The 26894-nt window shown below is 42.2% G+C and overlaps 1 protein-coding gene across 7 annotated transcripts in view; it reads left to right on the forward strand.

The window, feature by feature from the left end:
• The window catches only part of trpm3 (transient receptor potential cation channel, subfamily M, member 3), a 193826-nt gene that overhangs the window by 131485 nt on the left and 35447 nt on the right, over positions 1-26894 (forward strand). For 5 of the 7 annotated variants that reach the window (XM_071204426.1, XM_071204427.1, XM_034091089.2 and 2 more), the window contains exons 9-14: positions 6463-6535; positions 16223-16323; positions 17800-17934; positions 18124-18174; positions 23754-23894; positions 25661-25690. In XM_071204426.1, the coding sequence (XP_071060527.1) occupies positions 6463-6535; positions 16223-16323; positions 17800-17934; positions 18124-18174; positions 23754-23894; positions 25661-25690 (531 nt within the window). The remainder of the gene's footprint in view (positions 1-6462; positions 6536-16222; positions 16324-17799; positions 17935-18123; positions 18175-23753; positions 23895-25660; positions 25691-26894) is intronic. The other 2 variants (XM_034091090.2, XM_034091094.2) reach the window with 1 other exon arrangement.

Here is a 26894-nt window from a genome sequence, read left to right on the forward strand (position 1 = left end):
AGACCTGGCAGCTTAAATAGAGCGGCAAGTTTAGGAGATTGTGTTTGGTTGGTTGTAAGAGAGACGCGTCACGTGTTAATGTATCATTGGTGCTCGAGTTGACAGCCTGAACTAGCTCGCAGGCTTCGCCCCATATGTTGAAATTGTTACAGTACAAATTCAAAACATTTTCTGGAAACATTTAACAAACCAAATGTGATATAAGAAGACTAAGGATTCAATCATTTAGTCAAACATGATTTGTAACTTTCAACACAAACATCAATATTGACTAAGATAGTTCTAAAAAGCTGTCCTCTTGAAGGCTTGTGATCAAATCAAAATGATGTTACACCAATACCAGGTTTTCCATATTACCCAGTGTTGTTCGATGTGTATGTTGTAATTCAGACGCAAGAGAGCTATAACTTACAGACCAAACAATACTGGACAAACTGTAAAACCTGGTGTTGTATCACACAAAAAACAAAAGACTGCATCTAACGACCGTAAAAGCATCTGTTTGTGTTTGAGTACGATCACGGCTATGACCTAACCTGTGTTTTTATACCAAACAGAAAATAGGACATTAGGACACAAAATAATTTACCAGTATGAGGGACATTTACTCTCTTCAATGATTATTGTAACAAAAAACATGGTAGGGGGTGTGAGAGAATAATTCTCCTTTGCTCCTAAGATATTTAACCTTTTGCCCTTTGACATTTATGACCAACCCTGACTCTGTTATCTCCCTTAAGGAATGTGCTGCTGCAGCTATATGTTGATATTAATAATAATTATAATTTTTATTTTTAAAGCGCCTTTCAAGAGACCCAAGGACGCTTTACAATGGGAAACAAAACAACAAAATAATAATAGTCACAAGGATACACAGGTTAGAAAAAATAAATAAATAAAAAATAACCGGTTGCCAAAGGCCCGGGTGAACAGATGGTGTTTGAGTTGATTTTTGAAAATGTCCAGAGAGTCGGCATTCCTGAGTTTATGTTTATATTCCCAGTTTATGACCGGGCGACTCTCGGTCACAAATGGTTTATGATTGTGAGAACGCTGGCTTCGAGCCTAAGGGTCAGACAAGTGATTCTGTGCTCCAGATGTTTGCGTTATCTCCCCCAATATGTGGATTAACTCTCTGTGAACTAGTTAAAAGGTCTATCGAGAGAGAGGCTCTTCAGAATTGATGTGGCAACTCCACCCGTGCAGTCAGAACCTCTGGCTGCTGTGACTCGTGATGTGAATCCTCCGGCCGATATTTGTAATAAACCATCAGTGTTTGACATCAAAGCTCCAACTCTCCTCGTGTCTCTCTGAGTCCTGACTCTCCATTGCTGCAGAAGTTTCCCTTACAGGGGGTTATTGCTTTCCATTACTCTCTGTCTCTGTAAAATGCCAAGCCACATAAAAGCTTCAATGCTCGCAGTGAACCTCCCAGTGTATGAGAATGGCTGGTTTAAGTGCCAACCCACATGTTTAAATATTGCAAGTCTGGGTTGACATGCAAACCCACACGTTCAAATGTTGCGTCATTGGTTTATGAATAGCATGTCGTGTAATATGCATAGCAAGTGTGTGGTTGAGCTACAGTAACAGTGAGGGTGGATTGGCTCATAGCAGATTAGCTGCTGGCGAACGGAGCAGAAAATAAATGAACAGTTAAATAATGTTCTGGTTTTAAATGTACGCACAGAAACACACATTTTGACCCCGAACTTCTGAAATAAACCCTCTGGTCATCAAAGTCAAGTCAAAGTCAACTTTAATGTACATTTTTCTGTGTGTGTGTACAGACAGAGAGATCGAAATAACGATTCCAACAATCCCGAATACAATAATACAAATATGCAAATGTGTATATCCTCTATATATACAATCAACAGACACATTTACACATATACACACACATTAAGATAAAACACAACAATCAATACATACAAAATAACAGCCACTTCAATATGTTAGGGAATGTGCAAGATTGTCCATAGCAGCGTAAAACATAGGGTATAAAGACTTCACTTCTGGATTGTCACACGTCAGAGACACAGTTTGCTCACCGAGCCTCATCACTGCCGGGTGTGGGGGGTCGGCCATGTTTCTTGTACAGTAGGAACATGTCACAGCATCGGCAGGGTATTATCCTATTAAATGAAGATGCACGTTTTCCAATCAGCTTGGCTCACTGCAGCGTGAAGAGCGGTTTACTGATCCTCCGCTAAGCTCGCGGCTCAGCGTCTCTGAATATGTAGGAAACCTCCAGCAGATCCCAGAAAATGTCTCTGCCTCTTTCAATTCTTGGATCAGTCTTGAATGTGTCAACACTAAATCTCCCTCCTTCTGTCTTCCTTTGCCTTACACATGCTTCCCTTTTCCTGCTGTCTCACGTTTATGCTACTAGTCATTTCCTTCACTCGTCTCTCTTTCATTAACGTTCCCAATCTTGGGATGACACCCAGAAACCCCAGAGGTCATGATGATGAAAATAAAATCAGTATTTTAAGATATTTAAGATACAGAATTAACCAGATGGGGAAGTTTACCCCATGACAAAAATACAAAGAAGCTGTCTACACCTTTGATGGATGTGATTGTAGAAAAGTCTTCGCTGTACAACGGGATAAAAACAGATGGTCGAGAAGCTTTGTTATTTCTTTGCTTACACTTACTGATATTAAACCTTGCATTGTCCTTAAGGCTCTGTTGCGTAGCCTCTGTATTATAGAGCCTCTATGACAACAGGTAGCGCATATCCACAGGGTCACCTTGGAGGAAGAAGGAGGCATGCAGCGGAGGGGGGGGGGTGTGTAGCATGCTCGTGGGAGATGTGTTGTTAGATTAGTGATTGCAGGTGGGGGGGCAGGAGGAAGATACAGTATGTGTAAGAACGGTAGTGGAGGTAAAGGAGGGAAATATAATCAATAGCAAGCGTTGTGAGTGTGTACATTTGTAAAGGAAGCCACCATGTTGCTGTAACGATATAAACATGGTGGTATAATGGACACGTGATGTCCTGATTCGGCGAAATTAAGCCTGCCAATAAAAACAGTCTTTAAAATGGTTGGTTGGTTACAGAGGTCGCGCGAGACTTTTTCGCGACAGGGTCGTAACATTTCCTTCAAAATCCAGTATTACCCGTCGGCCTTTACACAACTCTTGACGGGGGGGTGGAGAGAGAGAGCACGCTCGTGAACTGTCAACGGGGTCGGGGGGGGGGGGGGTACGCTCGTGAATTGTTAGCGTCGTGTTATGCATGCCCACTGCACCTCACGGGAGCGTGCACAGCTTAAAGCCAAAATTCACAGACATTTCAATGATTTGTACGGCACAGTTCGGTTTGGAAACGGTATCATTTCCTTTTTGGAGGGCATGCATAACACGGCATAACACCAGAGCCTCGCTGCGGGGAAACTTTGCCGCTGTTCTAAGTTTGTTCTAATCTGTCAAAATGACGGACTGCTTTCGGAAAATATATTCGGTAAAGCCCCTGTCACACTGTCCCGAAATGTACACCCGATGGACACACGAATATGGAATTGTGAATTTCGCACGAAGATGGCCCCGAACCACACACGAAGGCAACATTTACATTACATTTAAGAAATACAACTGCAATGAACGTACCAAAAACAATTATGTTACAGTACTATGATACTGTACTGATATCTTCAGACTTTGTTCTTTACTGTATCCGTCTTTATATGTAGAAAATATTACGTTTTCTCCGTAATGTTGTTTCCATAACAACAACAATTTCCTGTCAACTGTCCTTCAAAATAATATATTATATCCTTTTTAGTTTCACAGAACACAAATTGGGTTATTTACATAATATGTTTACATGATTTTGTTGTGCAATAAAATAACCCGATGGACACACGATAAAGGAAATGTTCAAATTCGGCTGTGATCGTAGCAACATCGGGCCATTCGTGAGGGCATCTAAGCCATTCGTATGACCGCCGGTGGAGTTTCTCAGGCTCCGGCAGCAACTTCGTGAGCGGTGGCAACATCTTTGGCATGCCAACAAATAGCCGAAGGACCTTGCGAAGGTTCATTTTCGTGTTGAAATTCGTGTGTCAATGTTGCCCTTCGTAAGGCTATCGTGAGGGCATCTTGTTATCCTCGGTGCCATCGAGCATTCGCCCCGATCAGAGTGAATGTGAATGCACCGATGATAACACGAAGATGACACGATTTGACAAGATGCCCTCACGAGTGCCTTACGAAGTTGCCGCTCACAAAGTTGCTGCCGGAGCCTGAGAGACTCCACCGGCGGTCATACGATGGCTTAGATGCCCTCACGAATGGCCCGATGTTGCTACGATCACAGCCGAATTTGAACATTTCCTTTATCGTGTGTCCATCGGGTGTCAATTTCGGGACAGTGTGACAGGGCCTTTAACGCGACCACTGGTTGGTTATTTCCAGATTTTGTTCGAAATCTGAGTTTTGCATACTATATATATATACTATATAATCACACCTTTTAGAGTCACTTCTCTTAAACACACATTCAAGTAAATCCATACACTTTGTTAGATCACTGTATTGCATTTGTGTTCAGCAGATCACTTCCAAGCTGTTGTTAACATCTATTAGTGAAGACTTAGATGCTTTCTAGCAAGTCATAATGTAGCCATGAGCCACAACATTCAAACAAACACACACACACACACACACACACACACACACACACACACACACACACACACACACACACACACACACACACACACACACACACACACACACACACACACACACACACACACACACACACACACACACACACACAAACCACAACTTAAGTAAGAGAAGCACATGAACTCAATACACACTGCACTGTCCTTGTGTCCTCAGTCATGAAGTCTAAAATCAATACCTTCACATCCCATTGCACTCCTCTTTTAATTACACAGGCTGATAGTGACCGCCACAGGTCACATAAGCACACACACCGTTATACCTCCTTTACACTCCGTGGTTTGACTCGCCTTGACTCAATATAAAGTAGGTACTTTGTTCATGTTTTACTCTGGATAGTACCCCGTCAGTGTAGTCAAGTGCGGAGCTGATTGCCATGGCACTATCGCTGTTACATCATCTTTACCGGTACACTACATTATCCACTATTGAAGGTCACTTGGCTACTTACTTAAACATTTTGCTTTTAGAGAATATCCTCACCATGAGTGTATGAAGAGAACTGGACACAGCTTTGGAGGCGGGGCTCCATTTATTCCTATGAAAGGGACTACAATAAGAGCTATTTAAGAAGTTAGCTTGTTAGCTAAAAAAAAGTATATGCTGATTAACAGACGTATCTTTTCCAATGTAAGTAAATGGGAAAACTTTGTTTGGGCCAACCGACATGTAGGTTGTAGTACTACTTCAAAAATTGCTCAAACTGCCAGCTCACTTCCTCTGGGCTTTTGTGTTGTGCTTGTGACAACAACAAAAACAGCAATTCTACTGAGAAGAGCCATAATGTACCATAAAGAGGAAAGTCTGCATGTGATGGTCCCATTAATAGTAATTTGCATTGCGTGATGCAGGTCGAAGGTGTACGATGCCACACTCCTCATTACTCTCTCTGGGAGGAGCCGTCATCAGCATGTGGTGTACAATTGATGATTGATCCGAATAATACCAACTCTATATCATCGATGTGAATTGAATTAGTCTTTTTGCATTTAGATTGCGTGGAAAGAGACTGGAATAGAGGAGGGTTAGCCTAGAACATTGCAGCATAGCCCGAGGGACAGCAGCAGCAAAGACCGCAGATTCCTGGAGCCAACGAAATGAAGCCATTTAGAGGGCGGGAGATGGGGACGGAGATGGGCTGCAGGGAGGAGAGCGGGGTGGGAGGAGATGGATGGGAGGATGGAAGGATTAGAGGGATAGCTCGTCAGGAATTCAGAACACGCATTCTCCCGTACGAGACTCCCACAAGGTGCCCTTCACGCAGGCACACAGTTGAGCATGTTAGCCCACACACATGCTAACACGAGTCATGGGTACTCGTGTTACTATATTTGAGAGAGAAAAGCTGCCCCATTTCTCAGACTTCCCTCTCAGCGGACTTTGGCTTTCATCTATCGCACCATTAGTTTATCTGGCACAGGTCATAAGGAATGCAGCTGAAAGACGTGTTAGTCGACAGATTAATCCCAACATGTTATGACATGGAGACAAAAAGAAGACGTATGTATTCCCCTTCCTACAGGCTGTGTGTGTGGAAGAGACACAGTGCCTTACATCAGAGCAATCCCTCTCTCCTCTCCTCTTCTGCACCTCAGTGTTTTTAGTGAAGCGGTTTCATTCGGCTCTCTCTCAACATGTGACCAAGTTTTTAATGTTTTAAGACTACACGCAATACATCAAACAACACAAGACATACTAGAAACTGATTGAAAGTGATGGCTACTTTCTCTCACTTCGTCCCTCTCTCTCATTGTCTCTCAGATAACAGTTTTCCGGATGGGGTCGGAGGGCCATCAGGACATTGACCTTGCCATCCTCACTGCATTACTCAAAGGTGGGTGTGTGTATCTATGTGTGTGTGCTGGAGCATGAATGCACAGTGAGTGGCTTCCACCTTTGCACTCGCTCCCCAGGGACGTTGAATGGACGTTTCTGTACAATAAAGGAGGGTGATATCATTCCGGAAAACAATCCTCTCACCGTCCCAGTTTAGGTTTATTTTCCATGCATACAAGAATCTTTTCAATACGGCAGTTTATAGCTCCGGGATAAATTGTAACATCTGTGCTTATTTTTGCTTTCTTTTAGAGCTCCATTAAGCGGTTTCTGATCACCGTAGGGCAGGAACACTCCGAAGCCAACCTGCTTTAGGTTTCGATGTTATAAACAGTTGCTTTCTTACAGTTTTAGTAGAAAAAGAGTCATGGAATTGTGTCCTCTTACGACTGCTTGCCCAGTATAAGTCCAGTATTAACATGCTTGGTCCACTAACTCCTGGCTCTTGTTGCCTTAGATATACTGGCACATAACCGCCACTTCAAACGTTAGTGCTTTTTGGCAGGTTTTAGCTACATGATTACTACAGCCATCCTCTCATCCAGCTTGACAAGAGAGTGTGTAATATGTTCTGTATTTCACCAAATATCGAACCAATACTTCAGACGTGAGGACATTCTCGTAGCCTTCAGTGAGTTCAGTGTCCTACTTTATATGCTAATGAACCCCTGATATCCCAACAACACCTGCATAATAACCAATTAGAATGAACACAGCTGCTCATTAACCGTGTGGCCGGAGAAGTCATTACAGAAAGACACTTACAGTCACCAATGAATCTCATTTCAAGTTGGTGTTTCAATTGAATATATCAAATTGATTCCCCGTGAGGTTAACAATCACTTTTGAGAGGGACACATGACATACATTGCTGTACACTTCTTCAGCTTGTGTTACTCTAACGGCCCCTACACACGGCGGCGTGCGTTGCCGCTTGGCGGTGGGCGTTTCTTGAGCTTGGGGAGTCAACGCGAGCAACGCGACCAACAACCAATCACATGAATGTCCCGTCCCGGACATACAAAGCAAAGCATTCATGCTACATCCATGCTGGCTAAATATACTGTCTATGCTTGCTAGCTGTCCAAAACAGGCGAAAACCTACCAGTTTCCCCCACTGTCTCTGCCACCTCCCCCCATGCCTGGCTCCTCCGGTTTGTATCCCTGTATGTAAAGAGGGACTGGTCATAGAGTACCGGGTGATTCCCTACCGCCACGATCATTTTCTCCTCCTTTTGTTGACATATGGGAAATAACTGCCGTCTGGCTCTCCCAACATACACCCGGTTTGATTGGCTAGCGCTTGTACTGTCAGATTTGCATACGCGGGATTTGATTGGCTGACGCCTCCGTCGAGGCGGCAAAAGTAGAACATTGCTCTACTTTTGCAGCGAGCACCGCGAGAGAAGCTACGCTTTGCTCCCACAATGCAGTTCGGCGAATCGTGACGTCACCCCATTCAAAGTGAACGGGCAGAAGCGTTGAAGCGGCGCCGCCGTGTGTAGGGGCCGTGATGCTTACAGTTGGTCAGCATGGCAATGTGTGTGCTTAGTATTTGTACACACAGAATGCAGGTTACGTTATACAACCGTCAGGGGGCCTTTCAATGGTCACAGAAAAGCACGCAGAGATTTAAAGGCTCAGATTGATATTGGTTTTCCCCGCCGTAATTCACACTGCACCACATAGAATAATCCATCCAGCATTGCAAAAACAGCGCACGCCTAAAGCATGACGCAACATAAATATATAGAGAAATATACAGCTGGAAGAAACAGCAATACAAAAAAATGCTTTTACCAATATGCATGGAACTGGACCATATTGAGTTAAGTAAGTGTGTACATGGCAAATAAACTAAACCACTTCATCCTCCACACACACACACACACACACACACACACACACACACACACACACACACACACACACACACACACACACACACACACACACACACACACAGAATCCATATTCAATACTTTCGATTGGTTTTTCAATAGCTTGTATGGATTCAAGAAATATGCCGCTAACACCGCCCACTTGCATGCTTGCTCTGCCTCAGACACACACCTTAACATGTGAGTGAACACACACTCAAGCACATGATTGACGATGTCAGAAATCATTCGTAAGAGGAACAGGTCATTCCATAGATACGAGACAAGTGGGTTTGGAGAGGGAGAATGTGACGGAGAAACCTGTTCTACATAATGTATGTGTTGCAGTCGAGATGAAGGATGTCTGTTGTCTATCCATCCTGGTGTTTGTCTCTGTCTCAGAATATTGCTCTCTTGCCCCATAACTCTCCCGATGTATACATGTGTCACTGGTTTCTGATGCTGCATCTTTCATTTCTGTTCACTATTTTAAACCATTCCATTCATTTCATTTCACGTTGTGGTAGGCATGGCATGTGAGTGAGGGATTTAAAATGAAAGAAAGACGGGAGAAAATAGGAAAAAGCAAATGAAAGGAAGGAAATCATAGGAGTGAAGGGATGAGAGGCCAACACTTACAAAAAGGTGTACAAATGATTGCTTTATGGTAAACAGTCTGAGGGTCATTTTACATTCAAGTCTCATTCTGCGGCTGAGTGAAAGAGACGCGGTAAGGCTTTTAGTGTAACATGAAATCAGTCATATCCTGCCGAGAGCTTTTTGACACACTGGATTAGACTCCTTCGCTGAAGAACTAAGCTTCTGCCTGAAGCTCAACAAGGTCAGGGGAACACATCGAGGGGAGAACAGAGCAAGGAAAGGAAAGGATAGAAGTCGAGGAGCCGGTCTGCGGAACAGAGGTTTAGAGAAGTGAGAGCATCGAGGAATCTGCTGCTAAAGACACATGGTGTAACAGAGGGGAGTTTAGAGTAATGGATGGTCTTCCTCTGAAGTAGTCAATATCTTGAAGGTTTGCTCCATGAAGTCAGTTTGCTGCAGCTCCCTGCAGGCGGACTGACTGAGAGCACGGGCCTTTGATAAAGCAGACCAGCCTGCCCTTCAATATACACATATCTCCACTAAAGCTCTTATTAGCCGGCTCCGCCTGAACTCACACCATTAAGCTCCGAAGGCTGCACAGGCCTTTAAGACAGAGTGAGCATGTGTAATCAGAAGTGATGATACTTCTGTGCTTATTAAAAATTACCTTGTCTTTCATACACATTTAATACAGGGTTCTTACGGTTATTAAACACCTGGAAAAGTCATGGAAATTCAAAATGCTAATTCCAGGCCCTGGAAAGGTTTTGGAAAACAATATTTTTCCCAAAGTTTTGGAAAAGTCATGGAAATGTAACTAAAGTTGCATCAAATATAATTTATATTTTATCTAATCCCCGAAATAGTAATACTATAATGATAATAAATACTGTATCGTTTAGTAATGAAACGTAACATGGCTTTTAACTGACGAGGTATTTTGCTGGTGAGAGATTTTAGTGGCTTCAGCCTGTAGGAGCTAGTAAGCCGACTATTTGATTTGTTTCAGAGAGGCACAACATGTTTCATGAAGACCTTATTTTCCTGTTCCATGTTCAAATAAACCATTTTCAGTGGTACGCTGAGAAGGAGTAAAAATTAGGTAAAGGTCATGGAGAAGTCATTGAAAATCATTGGTGAAAAAGTGAATGAACCCTGAAAATAGTAATCAGAATACTTTATGTTAAAGTGGATTTCTCAAAAAGCTAGGTTGTTGCTTCGTTTGTTGTTAACTTCTCTCAGTGTGCAGATAAATGATTAATTTTCATTTCAAATCTTTATTTAATCAGATTGGTCCCTTGAGATCAAGGGAGACCTGCAGCATATCGGTTCCACATGAAACATCAAACAATAAAGGACATCACACATTATATTTACAGGATACATTTACATATAGTGACAAAAAGGGAGCTGAGCCAGAAGGCAAAGCTCTCTGTCTACCGGGCCATTTTCGTTCCTACCCTCACCTATGGTCATGAAGGATGGGTCATGACCGAAAGAACGAGATCGCGGATACAAGCGGCCGAGATGGGTTTCCTCCGCCGGGTGGCTGGTGTCTCCCTTAGGGATAAGGTGAGAAGTCGGTCATCAGGGAGGGACTCGGAGTTGAGCCGCTCCTCCTTCGCGTCGAAAGGAGCCAGTTGAGGTGGTTCGGGCACCTAGTTAGGATGCCACCTGGGTGCCTCCCTAGGAAGGTGTTCCAGGCACGTCCAGCTGGGAAGAGACCAAGGGGTAGACCTAGGACCAGGTGGAGGGATTATATCTCTTCGCTGGCCTGGGAGCGCCTTGGGATCCCCCAGTCAGAGCTGGTTGATGTCGCCAGGGAAAAGAACGTTTGGAGCTCTCTGCTGGAACTGCTACCCCCGAGACCCGACCACGGAGAAGCCGGAGAAGGTGGATTTACATATAGACATTTACAAGTGCCCATAGTATCAACGAGCATTTCATTACCCTAGCTTTAAAAACATGCAGAGGAATGAGATTGCTCGGTTTCAATTAATGTGAACAGGAGACTGTTTAGTGATAGATCTCACAGGGTCAACTGAGGTTAACAGCTAACGGCTGCAAGTGCTTTATCGTAGCATATCCAAGCAAAGCTATTTTGAATAGAGAGGTTACATTTTGTATTTACCTTCCCCGTTTCATTTATAGCTGCCTTTTTTTGGTGCCTTGGGATAACAATAATTGTCTTATACCTGCAGGATATGCAAACATAAGTACCGGTATGCAAGTACATCTTTTAAAGCATAAAAACCAACTGCATAATGAGCGCCCATCTGTCCGTTACCAACACAGCAATGGCAGGAAGCAAAGCTGTCACAAGAAGAAGATGGGCACTTTGTATCCTTATTTGTCAGTGTGCCCTTGAATCGTCTTGTTCTTGCCTCGACATCATCCAGTGTTACATTAGGGAAATGACAGCCGTCCAGAATCCTCTTTGTGTGTACTTTTGTCTTCTTCTTCTTCATGACGCCATGTCGAGGTTACAGGAGGACAAGAGCAACGTAAATACACAATCACAGTGAACCAAAGGAACACAGTTATATTCCCGATTGTGTGCAGAGCGTCACAATTAGCGCTACATCAAACGCCAAGCTGTCATTCGCCGATGGGATGACTTCTTCTTCTCTACAGTCAAACAGAATCACATTTGTGTGAGTGGATGGCAGAGCCCACACCACAACTATAACGCCAATGACAAGTGGTAAACAATATCTGGGTTCACTGTAGGGCTGTGCAATTTAATCGATCTTGCGATATATATCGATATTTAGTTTTCCGAGAAAGTATCGATATTTCAGCCGCGGGTATCGATACATTAAGTCTGATAACTGTGTTCGTTATACGAACACAGTTATCCAGGAGAGAAGCTTTAAAAAGGAGACTAATTGAGTCTCTGAGAATGTTCAAATGTATACTTTAATTAATAAAAAGCGCGGTAATGTTACAAGCAGAAGATGAGCGAAGGGAAGAGAGCGAGCTCCACCTCTCCAGCTGTTAAATATCCTCTGCTGAATCCTCCCTGGGGGCCGGTTGGCGCTGCTGGGGATCGGCCCTCCACGTCTCCAATGTTCGTTGTTACGCATTACAGAGGATTCAGACATTGCACATTAAATATATAACTAAACACGCCTTTTCTCGTCCTTATCTCTTTCATGACTTTTCATTTAATACATTTTAAACGCTGTAATCAATACTCCAAAAATACCTCACGGCTGGTATCATTTCCGGTAGTTCCGAATGTTGTCTCATGCTACCCACGTCTGTAAACAAACGTATTCAAATAAACTGTACCTTCATTTAATATTCAGCAATAATAATATCTCGACGTCTATAGTTGTGGTGTTGAAATCAGTAGGTTTCGGTGCGCAACACTCCGTGTCATATCGCTACTAAATTCACCTCTATAGGAAATTGTATATTAGCCACATGCTAAATGCTAACCGGAGATGAAGGATTTTCAGAATAAAAGCTCAACAACTGGTTGTGCACAACAACTTCTGGTTTTTCAGTATAAAACAGCATTTAAACTGACGGTATGTTTATGGTACTTTATGCCATCAAAACATTGATTTTAATTTCTAACAAGTCCCATTCAAATCCCCCGTGTTCCGCCACCTGCTGCACCTTTTCATTCTCCATTGTCCATTGTGATACTGCACTTTACAGCTACAGTTTGCACTGTTTCAATAAATGAAACTAATTTTCTCACCACATCTTCTGATTCATTTTGTCCAGCATTTGCAAGCTGGAGACTCTCTGTCAGAGCCATATATTGTATAATTGATGCTTTCAGTTTTCAGTTGAATTAATTCAATCCAAGTCAATGGAACACTCACAAGATGTCACCAAAATCCCACTGTCCCTTTAAAATCTTTCAGAAAATGATATAAGTGTATCGAATTATATCGAATCGTATCGAATCGTATCGTTGGCTGAATATCGTGATATATATCGTATCGTTGGCTGAATATCGTGTATCGTATCGTATCGTGAGATTAGTGTATCGCCACAGCCCTAGTTCACTGTCAGATTGATTCGAATGACCGAAGTGACTGACAGACCATCTACATCTGATGATGACTTGGTAAAACGGTCTTTGAGCTTATTTGTTGTCTAAAAGGAAGAATGCTTTCTAAAATAACCCTCGTCTCTCACCTCTGTGTTGCTGAAAGACACACATCATAAAGCCGTGTGGCACAGAGCTATTTTTAACATTATTTCAGTCAGACATCTGTTTCTTAATATGTTTAGCAGAAGCAGCTTGAGTTTGGCGTCTGGGCTCGGGCCTCGTCACTCCACAGATGTACAAAGAACATTGAGTGATGATTGGATAACTATCCGCCGAGCCTACAGGTGGAAGCTGGGGGGGGGGGCAGGCGAGCAGCAGCAACGTGAAACACGGCAGCAGGAACATGAACGTAGCAGTGGCAGCGGCAGCTAGCGAGGAGGCAGAGGCAGGAAGACCTGGCAGCTTCAATAGAGCGGCATGTTTAGGAGAATGTGATTGGTTAGTTGTCAGAGGGTCGAGGTGCGTCGCGTGTTAACGTATCATCGGTGCTCGAGTTGACTGCCTGAACTAGCTCGCAGGCTTCGCCCCGTTCTTTATTATCCTTACTATTTATATCCTTATCTTAAGTTATTTCTTTGTGCAAACGCTCAGCAGTAACCGGTCATACATAACCATTCTTGGGGCTCGGGCACAGCTGGAGCACCACTATTTAAAGAACAGAGTGTTATTGTTCCTCAGTGTGGAAGCTCACTTCTTCATGTGTATAGTTCCCTCCCTGCTGGTGGGTGTGGCCCCTACTCGATCAGGCTGATAGCTTCTCCATGGGAACGCTTGTTTCATATGCTGCTGCTGGTTTATGACTATGGTGGTAAATGTGTGTGAGTTTTTATGTATTCTGTGAGCTGTTGACATGACATTGTATTGTATATAAGGGAGGCGTGTGGTGCAGTGGGTTGTGCGTTGGTGTTGGGGTCAGGGGGACACAGGTTCAAACCCCACTGCAGTCAGCATGTCGTTGTGTCCCTGGGCACAACACTTCACCCCAAATTGCTCCTGTGGGGATTGTCCACAGCATTGAGTGTGTTAGTCGCTTTGGATAAAAGCGTCTAACAAGTGACATGTAATGTGACTCCATCTTGAACACAGACAAATTAACTACCGTATAACATACTTTATTCCATTGCTTTCACTCAGTTAATATAAACTTGTATCACTTCCTATTTATTTTATTACAAAAGTATTAACATCCAGGAGAACAAATAAGTATAAGTACAAATAAGTAGTAAACAATTGAACAGAAAACTGAGGAAGAACTTCCTTTAGTAAAAGTAGAAACACTTTGGTCTGAAAATACACTGAACAAAAATATAAACGCAACACTTTTGTTTTTGCTCCCATTTTTAATGAGATGAACTCAAAGATCTAAAACATTTTCTATATCCACAAAATAACCATTTCTCTCAAATATTGTTCACAAATCTGAAAGAATCTGTGATAGTGAGCACTTCTCCTTTGCCGAGATAATCCATCCCACCTCACAGGTGTGGCATATCAAGATGCTGATTAGACAGCATGATTATTGCACAGGTGTGCCTTAGGCTGGCCACAATAAAAGGCCACTCTGAAACGTGCAGTTTTGCTTTATTGGGGGGGTCCGAAAACCAGTCAGTATCTGGTGTGAGGGGTAGGGGTAGGGTAATGTTGTGAATCGAGTGGCCTGTGTTCGTCGTCCATAACATACGCCTGCCCATACCATAACCCCACCACCACCATGGGCCACTTGATTCACAACATTACCCTACCCCTAACCCTAACCCTAACCCTACCCCTCACACCAGATACTGACTGGTTTTCGGACCCCCCCAGACCCCCCCCAATAAAGCAAAACTGCACGTTTCAGAGTGGCCTTTTATTGTGGCCAGCCTAAGGCACACCTGTGCAATAATCATGCTGTCTAATCAGCATCTTGATATGCCACACCTGTGAGGTGGGATGGATTATCTCGGCAAAGGAGAAGTGCTCACCATCACACATTGTTTCAGATTTGTGAACAATATTTGAGATAAATGGTTATTTTGTGTGAATAGAAAATGTTTTAGATCTTTGAGTTCATCTCATGAAAAATGGGAGCAAAAACAAAAGTGTTGCGTTTATATTTTTGTTCAGTGTAGTAAAAGTAAAAGTCCTGCATTCACACTTTAGTAGAAGTAAAGAGTATATTATCAGCACTCAAAGTATAAACAATTATTATAAAAGTATCCATTTTGTGTAATGGCTCTTTTGGAAGTATTATATTATTACAGAATATCATATGTATGTGTTTTTATCACAAGTACATGTAGGATCTTTTAATCGATAGTTTGTCATGTTAAGCCGATTTTAAAACATTTGTATTACTGGGATTATGAGTACAGTAATACATCTTGTATAAAACAATGTATGTGTTTGTATATGAAACATTTGAGTGTTACAATTAATGTAGTAGGGAAACAAGTGTTATTTTTTTCCTCTAACATGTAGTGGAGTAGAAGTACAAAGTAGCATAAAATGGAGCACCCAAGTAAATTGCAAAAATGCCAACAAAGTATAGTTCTTAAAGGTGGGGTAGGTAAGTTTCAGAAACCGGCTCGAGTGCACTAAAATTTGAAAGTACACAGCCGAAAATAATCTGCCCCTTCCTTCAGACTTCCTTACAGAGCACCTCCTCCAACACACATGAACGCGCACATGACGTCAGCAGACTGGTGGAAGTGGCCGCCTGTTGCTGGCGAGTCATTGAAGTACTGTAGTACTGAAGTATTTGTGCGTGCACGAGATGGAAGGCTGACAGACAGGGCGGCAATCCAATCCGTTTAGCCGGCCCGACTAATCGGATTGGTTGTACTTTTTACAGTATTACGGCTTCCACAGATGAAATTTTTTTATGGATTTGTTGTCAAAGCACTTAAGATATTCATTTCTATCGGGATGTTAAGAGCATTCCATGGACTATAACAACAAGTGTATCTCGAGCCGGTTTCTGAAACTTACCTACCCCACCTTTAAGTAAATGTGAGTAAATGTTCTTAGTTACATTTAACCACTGCATCTAATGCACAACACACAAGTGAGTTGTTCCTGCCTTGGATCTTGTATCTGTTAGGAAACCTTGTTTGTCAGAAAATATGAAATAAAACATTGTGTATCCTCTCAGGTGCCAACGCCTCGGCCCCTGACCAGCTGAGTTTGGCTCTGGCTTGGAACAGAGTGGACATCGCCCGCAGTCAGATCTTCATCTACGGACAGCAGTGGCCTGTAAGAACGAAACTGTGAAATCCCAAATATGCATACTGCAGCAGAAATGTTGTTTATGCGAACCGGGCACATTGGGTTGCAGAAGCTATTCTTAAGGGCTGATAATGTTACTAACAATTGACACTCCATATGAATTGCTTTACATTCACACAGAAATACCTTAAAAGATAAAATGAGTAGAAAAAGAAAGACGGTTTGTTAAACCAGATAAAAGGGTACTTTGATCTTGTAAAGGCAATTTGGATGCAGTAGGCTGCTGGAATCAGTATAAGAATCCAATAATGCTGCGGTTATCTGTGTGCATAATTGACAAGTATGCATTCATTGCAGTTTTTCGTGTATCGGATAAACTGCAAATTAGCCCCCCGGAGACACATAAAGGGTTGTGAACTGGATGCAATTCAAGGCTGTGTTACAAGATCTGAGCAATTTAAACTTTATTTTGGATGTGTGGTGTATAGAAGAAAGTTGTTACAAATTCATCATGAGAGGAAACATGTACGAGTATTATTACATTATCCATGTAAGTATCTTGCTGTAGCTCAGGATGGTCAATCTCCTTGTGTTTATATGCAGTGCTTCTGTATAAATAGTGCATTGTACGTAGTGTATCCTCTATAGCAGGGGTTCCCAACCTGTTTTCCCAAGAGCCCCCCCAAATGACTCCTGTAGGAAGTTGCGCCCCCCCCCCCACACCCCCACACACAACTTTAATTAGCGCCACAGCGGTAATTAAAGTTTAAAAGTCTCAAAAATGCTACAACTCCTGTCACAAACTGGATGAATGTGAAGTATGTTGTTAAAGGAGGATGAAAGCGTAATTAAGGAGCACTATTGGAGCGACTTTGATGGCTATTGGACTCAGGATTAATTCATTTGGATTCCCGCTGTAAGAAGAAAGTAAAGGACGGCGGAAGTGGAAACAATTCACAAAGGGATTAAACTGTTTAAAACACGTGCTCAAAGTAAGCCGGATTTTGCCGATGTGTTTGTGTGGATTCAAAAGTCGTAAATAATCTACAAAATGGTCTGATCGGAGCAACTGTGACAAATAATCCATCTGAAACCGGCATGGACAATGGCTATGTTTTAAAAATGCGCTTATCCAGAAAAGCCTGGTTTGGACACTTTACGGCAGAAGAAACATTTATATTAAAGAAAGAATTACACATTTCTGTCTTTTTATGCCTTTAATACTAACTTGAATTGTTATTCAAAGTAATTAATCAATTATTGTTGTATTTGTTAATGTAATGTAGAGACAAGGCTTTGAGTGGCAATCATGTATTGCGTTACAATTATATGTGTAAAAAAAAAAAAAAAGTCTAAATATGATATTTGGCCTCAAATCATCTGAGGCCTGGCGCCCCCCTGCGATCTTTGGCGCCCCCCTTGCGATCTTTGGCGCCCCCCAGATTGGGAACCACTGCTCTATAGTGTTGTCAGTTCATGTTTCCCCCGTCCCTTCTGCATTAGATCGGTTCCCTGGAGCAGGCGATGCTGGATGCCTTAGTTCTGGACAGAGTGGACTTTGTCAAGCTGCTGATTGAAAATGGAGTCAGTATGCATCGCTTCCTCACGCTTTCCAGACTGGAGGAGCTCTACAACACGGTAACAACACATGCTAAAAGACGTGCTGTTATCTATTAGTTCTAGGAAACACCCCTCTGTGCAAATTGCTGATTAAAGGGCTTACCTCACTTTGGTGCTTAGGCTGATTATCATAACACGCAGGGTCCTAAGGAACTGAAGATGCTTTTCGTGATTGTAATAATATCTTTATGTGTTTGTTTTCAACAGAGACATGGGCCGTCCAACACGCTGTACCACCTGGTCAGAGACGTCAAAAAGGTAAGACCATCTCCACCGTCCCTTCAGCTCTGAGGCTGTCCAGGCTCAGGGAACGTTGGCTTGAATGCGTAATATGAAGAAGACACATTTGACCACATAGAGCTTCAGTTGCTTGTGTTGCGTTGTGTGTACTCGCGTTGATTAGTGTGTCGACTTACTGGTGGTCCTCGATGCTGGTTCTGCACATAGAGGCTGGCTTCTCTCTTTCAGCTGGAGCTACGAGCTGTGCACGACTCTCATGCCTCTCATGACTGCTCACTAATTTACTCTGTGCTTTCTCTGAGGGACACACTGCCATGGTAACAAACACTGCGTATTAAACGCTGCTTGACTGACAGAAGTTGAGTTTGAGCAAACTGAGGCCGCGGTGGTACTGCTGTGAGGCTGAGAAGAAGGAAGACAAACACTCACAATTTATTGATTACTTTTTGGTTTGTACTGTCAACAACGCCTTCAGGTGTGTTCTCTCCAACATGCCGTATTTACTGATTCAATTAAAAGTGACATGGCACATTTCCCTACAAATGTTTTGTTATCGTTTCTTTGGCGGGGACAAAGTACAGTGATGAACACTTAAAGCACTCAAATGTATCAAGCGTAACAACACCAGATTTAGCTTTGAGCTCATTTCCATCCGTGGTCCCTTGAAGAACATTGAAGAACATTACATTTGACAAACATGGCAAAAACAAAATACATGATATGCAAAAGAGCAAGAGCAGCACACACAAGTATTTACCACATGGCAGTACACGATAGCAGCAACGACATATAAAGTGCAAGAGGAGATGCCCCTGTGTTAAAGTGCATTTAGCGGTGAGCGCACGTCTGTTTGTTTCTCATCCATTCTTTGAGTTGACCTTTGAAGCCATTGAGAGTGGGACAATCCCGTATCTCAGCTGGTAGGCTATTCCACGATGAGCTGCCTTTAACGGAGAGGACCTTTTGTCCAAAAGTGGTCCGTCTGCGGTGGGCTTCACAGTCATAATAATAATAATAATGGGTTTCATTTATAAAGCACTTCATATTTGACTTCAAATCCCGAAGTGCTGCAAGCAGTGAGCGTGAAGATATAAAAACAGTACACAACACGGTAGAATGAATAAAAAGCAATAAAAAACAAACAATAAAAGGGTGGTAATAGATAAAAGGTGTAGGGAAAGGCTCTATTGAATAGATTGGTTTTGAGGCCTTTTTTAAAAGCTTCCACGGTCTGTGGTGCTCTCACGTGGTCGGGAGAGCATCCCACGGACTGGGAGCAGCCGAGCAGAACAGTCTCCTCTGGTTTCTGACCTCGTGCAGCGTCCAGTGTGTTTCTGTGGATGAATTCCCCTAAGGGAGGGGGGGGGGGGGGGCAGTCCATGTAGACATTTATAAATAAAGCACATACTTTTAAAAGACGTAAAATTGTCAAAACTCAAGAAATGGTGTTTCTCAAGGATGGTACAGAGGTGGTATGAATGTGGCTTTCTGTCAAACACCTTGATCGCTCTCGTGTGCAGCTGGTCTGTGGGTTTCAGGTTTGTGGCTCAAGCAAACGACAGCATTGCCAGTTAAGAAGGATCTAACACGTGTTATTTACACGTTAAGATGATGACATGGTGGAATCCTCTCTCTAAGTATAGGCTGTGAAAAGCACTTTGTTGCATTTCCCCAACAGCACCTCAATGCTAACTGCACACAAAGACAGCAACCTATCATTTAACATGCAGCACGTGTCGGCACCCCAATTAGCAGCGATCTCAGAGAGACGATTGAGAGGTCAGCAACACCATCATTAGCACTGATCGGTGTTCATTAATGTAACCGTTATTGATGGCAGTGTTGCCCCATGCGCCCTGTGACGTCGCTAAAGAGGATGAGTGTTGTAATCACTCCTCCTTCACCTCCTCCGTCTTTAAACAAGTCTGAGAATATGCGTTTTCTATTCCACGATACCTCACCTCACACGCCTGCAAAGCACACTGCATGTTACAACATCCCCATCTTATTGGATATAATTGTCTGTGTGTTGTTGTTGTTGTTGTTGTTGTTGTATAATATTAGGACGCTAATTAGATCCAACTGCAATCCCTCGCGTGAAGTTACCATGTCATCGCTGTTCTCTTTCTTTCTCATTCCTGTCTGTGGATGTCGGGCCACACTGTTGGCAGGTTTTACTTTGATTCGGCTGCAGATGTTGAGCCAGCAACAGCTGTAAGGGCCCGGGGGGACGCACTCAGGTCTAATCTAGTTCATTCATTAGGTGGTGTGAAAGCTGAGTCAGGAGGCAGAGAGTCTCAGAGATTGGCTTGTGTGGACTACAGCTGCCAAAAGCAGAAATTGGTTTTCCTACAGAGCGAATGAACAATGCTGTTTTGTGGCCAAAGGTCAGAAGCAATACACCTCGAGTCTCAGATATCAGTTGGAGGTCAATCCAAACAGGGCGGATTTACTTCCTTTCTATTTTAATTGAAAGTTGAAATGAGCCATAATTGTTGTTGTTTTGTGTCGTAGGTTATCTGCTTCCTATTCAGTCCGCAGGTCACAGGAACACTGACTTGATGTGTATTAGTGTCATGCTTCAGAGGATCCCAAAGCAGGAGGCAGGCAGGTTGAATGAACAGAACGCCAGCTTGATTAAAGCAAAGCTGCTACCAACACAGGCTGCCAACGAGCATAAGGGAGCAGGCAGAGGCAAATACAAAGACAAAGAACAAATACTCAGAACAAATCAAAAAATACAACACACACAGGCAGGAAGACAGACCGGGACACAAGCCGCAAACACAAACGACCTTACAAATAAATGAAGGAAAGCACAAGGAGTACACACCCCAAGGATTTGTTATCAGGTGAAGAACAGATGAGATATAAAAAACGGCAGTAAAGAGACACAGGCAGGATGAGATATTTATATTGCACATTTCACACAAAAAGGCGATTCAAAGACACCCTGTCAGAATAAAGAGGAAATAAACGACTTGGAAATCTTACAACCATCACCGCGACCATACATTTCAATACATTATGTATGTGTTGATCTGGTTTGGCAACAAGCAACACTTTAACAAAAGTAGCTGGTTGTTTATTTGTCTAACACAGGGGTGTCAAACTCAATTTCATCGCGGGCCACATTCGCATAAAGGTTGCACTCAAAGGGCCGGTTGTAACTCTATAAAAATATAATATATATATAAAATAATGTGTTATATATTACATTATTGCCTCTGAATTGGATTAGTATGGGATAGGATAATAACTTAGTCATTAACTACGTCTGAAAGCAGAAGTCTCTTCAGTGCGCATGTCACAAAACGAGATGCATTGTGGGACATGTAGTTTATGGGCAACCTGCTTCTGTAAAGCGGCATGTAACCGTATAATAAACGTATTATATTCTTTGCAAGCTCTTGCGGGGCCACAGAAAATGAAGTCGCGGGCCGGATTTGGCCCCCGGGCCTTGAGTTTGACACCCCTGGTCTAACAACTGTAGGTCCAGCTAAAGCTCTGGATGTTATAGAGACACTTTCAGGAGAGAGGGTGATTAGTGAGTCAACCAGGACTCTTCTTCTTCCTAATAAAATAAATAAAAGCTTCAGCTGTCAGAGGGGATTCACACAAGGTGTAAACAAACAGTGTTTAGGCTTTGCTTCAGGGACCTGAGAGAGAGATCGGCTGACCGCAGACTGGGGCTTTTGATCTATATACATCAGTAGGAGGAGGTGAAGCTTTGTGTGCTCACTTTGAACAGACAAGCAGTATTTGCAGCTGCCTTTACTTCAAAGTGCATCAGATGGCCTACAGGGGTTAGCGAGGCTTTACCGCCACTGAAATTGGGTCTTTGGATACGAGGACAGGATGGAGTGGACAGAGGGGATTTCTAGGATTTCTCACATCTGATGGTAGGGCTGCTCAATTAATCGTATTTTAATCGCAATTACGATTTTGGCTTGCAACGATTACGAAAACAACGTAATCGAAATAAAAACGATTCTTTTTTATTATTATTTATTTTATTTTTTTATATAATAATTTTTTTTTTATTGGTTTTTCAGTTGAATTATACTTAAAGTTCAGGGTAATCAACTGTTAAAAACATACTGTTAAAAAAAAAATTCTCCAATAAATTTATGTTTTCAAAGTAAATCGTGATATCAATTATTGACCCAAATAATCGAGATTATGATTTTTGCCACAATCGAGCAGCCCTATCTGATGGTAGAGGTGTGCAGATGGTGTTAAGGAAGTTATGTAAAGTAATTGGTGTTTCTGAAAGGCCTGGGTCACAGTGGGGGACAGGATAATTAGTGCAGGATGTGGGGTTGAGGGCAGGAGGAGGAGGAGCAGTGAGGGTTTACAGAGACAGTCCTCACTTTCTGTTTCAATAACGAATGTAGCCTCTAGCGTTAATAGCTGTCCATGCTATTTCCCCTGTCTTCCAGGCTAATATTAGATAGATCTTACCACTTTCTCTTTCTTTTCCTTTCTTCAAGACTGCATTGAACCTCACGGAGAAGATCTCGTTATTTCCTTAAGTGCAAATCATGAGACATTTATTTAAAAAAACAAAAACCTTTTGACGTTTGTAATCGTCCTGAGACATTTTGTCCTCTTTAAGAAAATCATTGCACCCATTTCTTTATCTTCTTTTGCTCCTGTGTAAGAGAACAAGATACGGATGTCGGCTTTCACCTGAAACAGCGAACTTTCTGGTTCAACCAATTATGAGATCAGAGGAATATCTTCAAATGTCTCAATTCAAACCAAGTGAGAGGTAATTTATTTAGGAGCTGGAAGAGAGATCTTGCCCGAGAGTTATGTGTATCTTATTTCCCCTGCCCTTGCTCACTGACATTGTGTGTTCTTTCCAAGCGAGAATATCCAGGGATCAGATAATCACGTTTTTATTTCATAGCCAAAAAACACTTGGATTTTGTGAAGTGAGTGTGTATGTCGTATACCAGGGTTGTCAAACTCAATTTCTTCGCGGGCCACATCAGCATTATGGTTGCACTCAAAGGGCCGGTTGTAACTTTAAGACTATATATCAAAATATATATAAATATTTAATATATATAAAATAATGTATTATATTACATCATTGCCTCTGTATTGGATTATTATCGGATAGGGTAATAACTTCATAATTAACTACGTCTGAAAGCAGAAGTCTAGAGCAAATCATTGCAAGTCTCTTCACTGAGAATGTTACAAAATGATTTAAAAAATCTAATTATGAGAAAAAGGCAAATTCTAAGAAAAAAATTATATTTTGAAGAAAATAAGTCAAATTCTGAGAAAAAAACTTGTTCTGAGAAAAAAAGTCAAGTTCTGAGAAAAAAGTCAAATTTGAGATGCATTGTGGGATATGTAGTTTATGGGCAACGTGCTTCTGTAAATCGGCATGTAACCATATAATATTCGTTGCAATCTCTTGAGGGGCCGCATGAAATGAAGTCGCGGGCCGGATTTGGCCCCCGGGCCTTGAGTTTGACACCCCTGTTGTATACTCTTGTTTCCCTCTTGTTTACACTCCTTCATCAATCCGAATCAGCTGGCGTGGGTTGTTGCCTTTTAACACTGTCTGGTCTTTCTAGGGAAACCTGCCTCCGGACTACCGCATCAGCCTCATCGACATCGGACTGGTCATTGAATACCTCATGGGCGGAGCTTATCGTTGTAACTACACCAGGAAGAGATTCAGAACCCTGTACCACAACCTCTTTGGACCCAAGAGGGTGAGTGAATAGTTAATGTATCTAAACACTAATGTGGGGGAATTGTTTACGTAATTAATCAAAATCAAATCACAGGACCAGTATCAGTAAAATGATCCTTTAAGTTAAAATCAGGGCAACATGAATAATATGGATCAAGTGATGTATTCTATTACGTATTTAAAGGGGCCCTATTATGCTATTTCTTATGGTTCACATTTCAATTATTAATGATGAAAAAGGGTTTATATTTCTCATCTCTTTGCACCCTCTGTCTGAGCCCAGTCTGCTTTGATTGGTTAGCTGGCTGGCTCTGTCGTGATTGGTCAACGGGAGTGTAAAAAAGCACAACAGGGCCTCTTTAAGGACACTCTTTCATTTGCTGATCCAAATAGTAAATTGTCATGTACATGTTAGTTGTGAAATTAATGAATGAGCAGGGACATTTTTTTATTTTCAGCCTTAGCAATTGTGATACTTTGTGTTTAAAGAAGTGTTGACAGAAACGTGTGAACTACAGCCAGTCCTTTGTGTTGTTTTTATACTGCAAGTTGATATTTTCTTTCCCTAGAAGAGTTACTTTCATAAATATCCTTAACATGTTTTACTGAAATAGCAAATCATCTTTATATCTCAGGCGAGTGGACAGCATCCATAAAATAAGACATTTAGAAAAATGTGCGGCTCAGGGATTTATAGCAACTAAAACCATACAAATCATGTTCACCTAGGTGTAGTTCATCAGCAGAGGTCAAACATAAGAGTCCTCCTCGTGTTATCCCACATTTCCTCATCAAGTAAACACCGGCTGTTATTAGCTTGATGCAACAAATCATCCATGTACAGCAGCGGCTTTTCATCGTGTGCCGTCGTAACCCCGATGAAATACACGCTTCATTCCAACGACAGAAACTCGTCCCACTGATGAGCAAACCCCATGTGCTGCAGTGTGTTGACGGCACAGCACATCATATGGTCTATGTTCATCGTCCTCTCATTCTGCCTCAATTCCTCACACACCGCCACAGGTGTGATGGAAATAGAAGCACACACAGCTGAGTCTGAAGCCCCGTATTTCGGCTCGTGGGTGCACCTTTGTGTCTGTATGTATGAGTGTGTGTGTGTGAGTCTTCATGTGCCTGTTTATCGCAGTGTGCGTGTGTGTGTCATGGCAGCAACAAAGCAGCTGGAAAGACGGAGATAAAGCCAAAGCAGGGAATCGGGACAGAGACTGAGCAAAGAGGCAAAATGAGAGAGAGAGAGAGAGAGAGAGAGAGAGAGAGAGAGAGAAAGAGACAATTTAACTGGGATTTTCTAGATGAAATGAACGTGCAATCACATGGCCACGTGCGCGCGCACACACACAAACATGTTAAGGAAGAACAAAGCCTTGAAATAGATTCAGATATCAAAAATCCCCACAGGAGACCCGAGCTATTTTTACCAACTCCGATGATGGCTCATGAATGCATAATTCATACATGCCCTGCTTAAATACAGATACACAGTACTGTACCACATGCACTCTGCTTTTAAACATGTGAACACACAAGCACACACGACTGTCGCTGTATGTATAGTATACTTTAAATCGCAACAGCACGACATTTTTGTTCAGTTTGAATGAAAACCATTGAAGGGAAAGTGAGCGACTTACCATATCAAAGAATATGTCTGCTCTCATGTGAGCGACTGTGTCTGTCAGTCTGTGTTATGTTGTGCTTATAGAGTCAACTTCTCCATGATATACATTGTTCTGCTTGCTTATATTGTTGTTGCTTTTCTAGCCCAAAGCCCTGAAACTGCTGGGGATGGAGGTGAGTGTTGCTCTCATCGTGATTTTGGTGTTCAGTCATTCCTTCAGTGTTCCTCTCCTTCTTTTTAACACACTTTTCTCTCTTGAGTGTAAAGTCAGTCTGTGGAATTATATTTATAGTGTGTGCCGTCCGTGTGCCTTGCAGTCTCTGAAAGAAAGACCTTGAGGCGTATTTAATTAATTTTCTGGCAATTTCATAACATTATTCATTCTTTCCCATTACCCTACACAAAGTTATTTTCAATTTTTCTTTCTGTTAATGGAAAACAATGCACAACAACATGCAGTCTCCGGACAGTATTAATATATATATCTCTTGATTCAGATCAGCCCAGTTACATTATACTGAATAGGTAATGACTGACCTAACAGGATTACATAATACATGTATCCATGGTGTACACACCATGAAGAAACAACATCATAAAGCTTTTATCACAGCATGTGCATGGCTGTCCATTCCTTTGTATGTCTGCCTGTTTGAAATAGTTCTCCCTGTAATGGCGTCTCTTTGTTTGTGTCCGACAACGTCTTAACCTCAATGCCTTGCTCTCTTCTGCTAGTCTAGTTTATCTACCATTTAATCAGTGTGGGGATCTGGTCACAATGGCCATACATTTATGGTGCTCTAATCATTTTCTAAATCATTTCACTTTCTATTATTACTATGTAATTTACTGCCCTACTATTATCATATTCAGATAATCTGTTTTAAAGCAAGCAGCGATTATACAAGCACTGAAAACCATTTTGATTGATTGACTGTCAGTAGTCCTCAACTGTTAAAATTGGAAATGATTGAAGATCAATGCCGCCCTGCTGACATGCCATTCAGACACTAACTGGCAGTGTCAGCTTCTCCAGAGACAGGAGCCTGGAGAGGACCTCACCCCTGGGCCAGTTATTCTTTATTCAAAAGGAAGGGTTAAAGAAGAGTAAAGTCCAATGAGAAGATATTTCTGAAAAGACTGCGCCTGTTATGTGTATTTTGTGATAATCGATTTTGTGTCCTCCAAAGTCTGCTTGTGCTTTCAATTAACTAATAACTAACAGATTTAGAAATATAATATGGAAATGTAAGCAAGGTTCTATGTACCTTTTAGACATAGGTACAATCCAGATCCTTATATTTCCTCAGATTCAGGACCCACGCTTTCAACCTAAAACGTTCTCACATTGTCCTCGGGAATAATTTGAATCCCTAA

The sequence above is a fragment of the Pseudochaenichthys georgianus genome, chromosome 9 (genome assembly GCF_902827115.2).
Source record: "Pseudochaenichthys georgianus chromosome 9, fPseGeo1.2, whole genome shotgun sequence".
In the NCBI taxonomy this organism is placed as follows: domain Eukaryota; kingdom Metazoa; phylum Chordata; class Actinopteri; order Perciformes; family Channichthyidae; genus Pseudochaenichthys; species Pseudochaenichthys georgianus.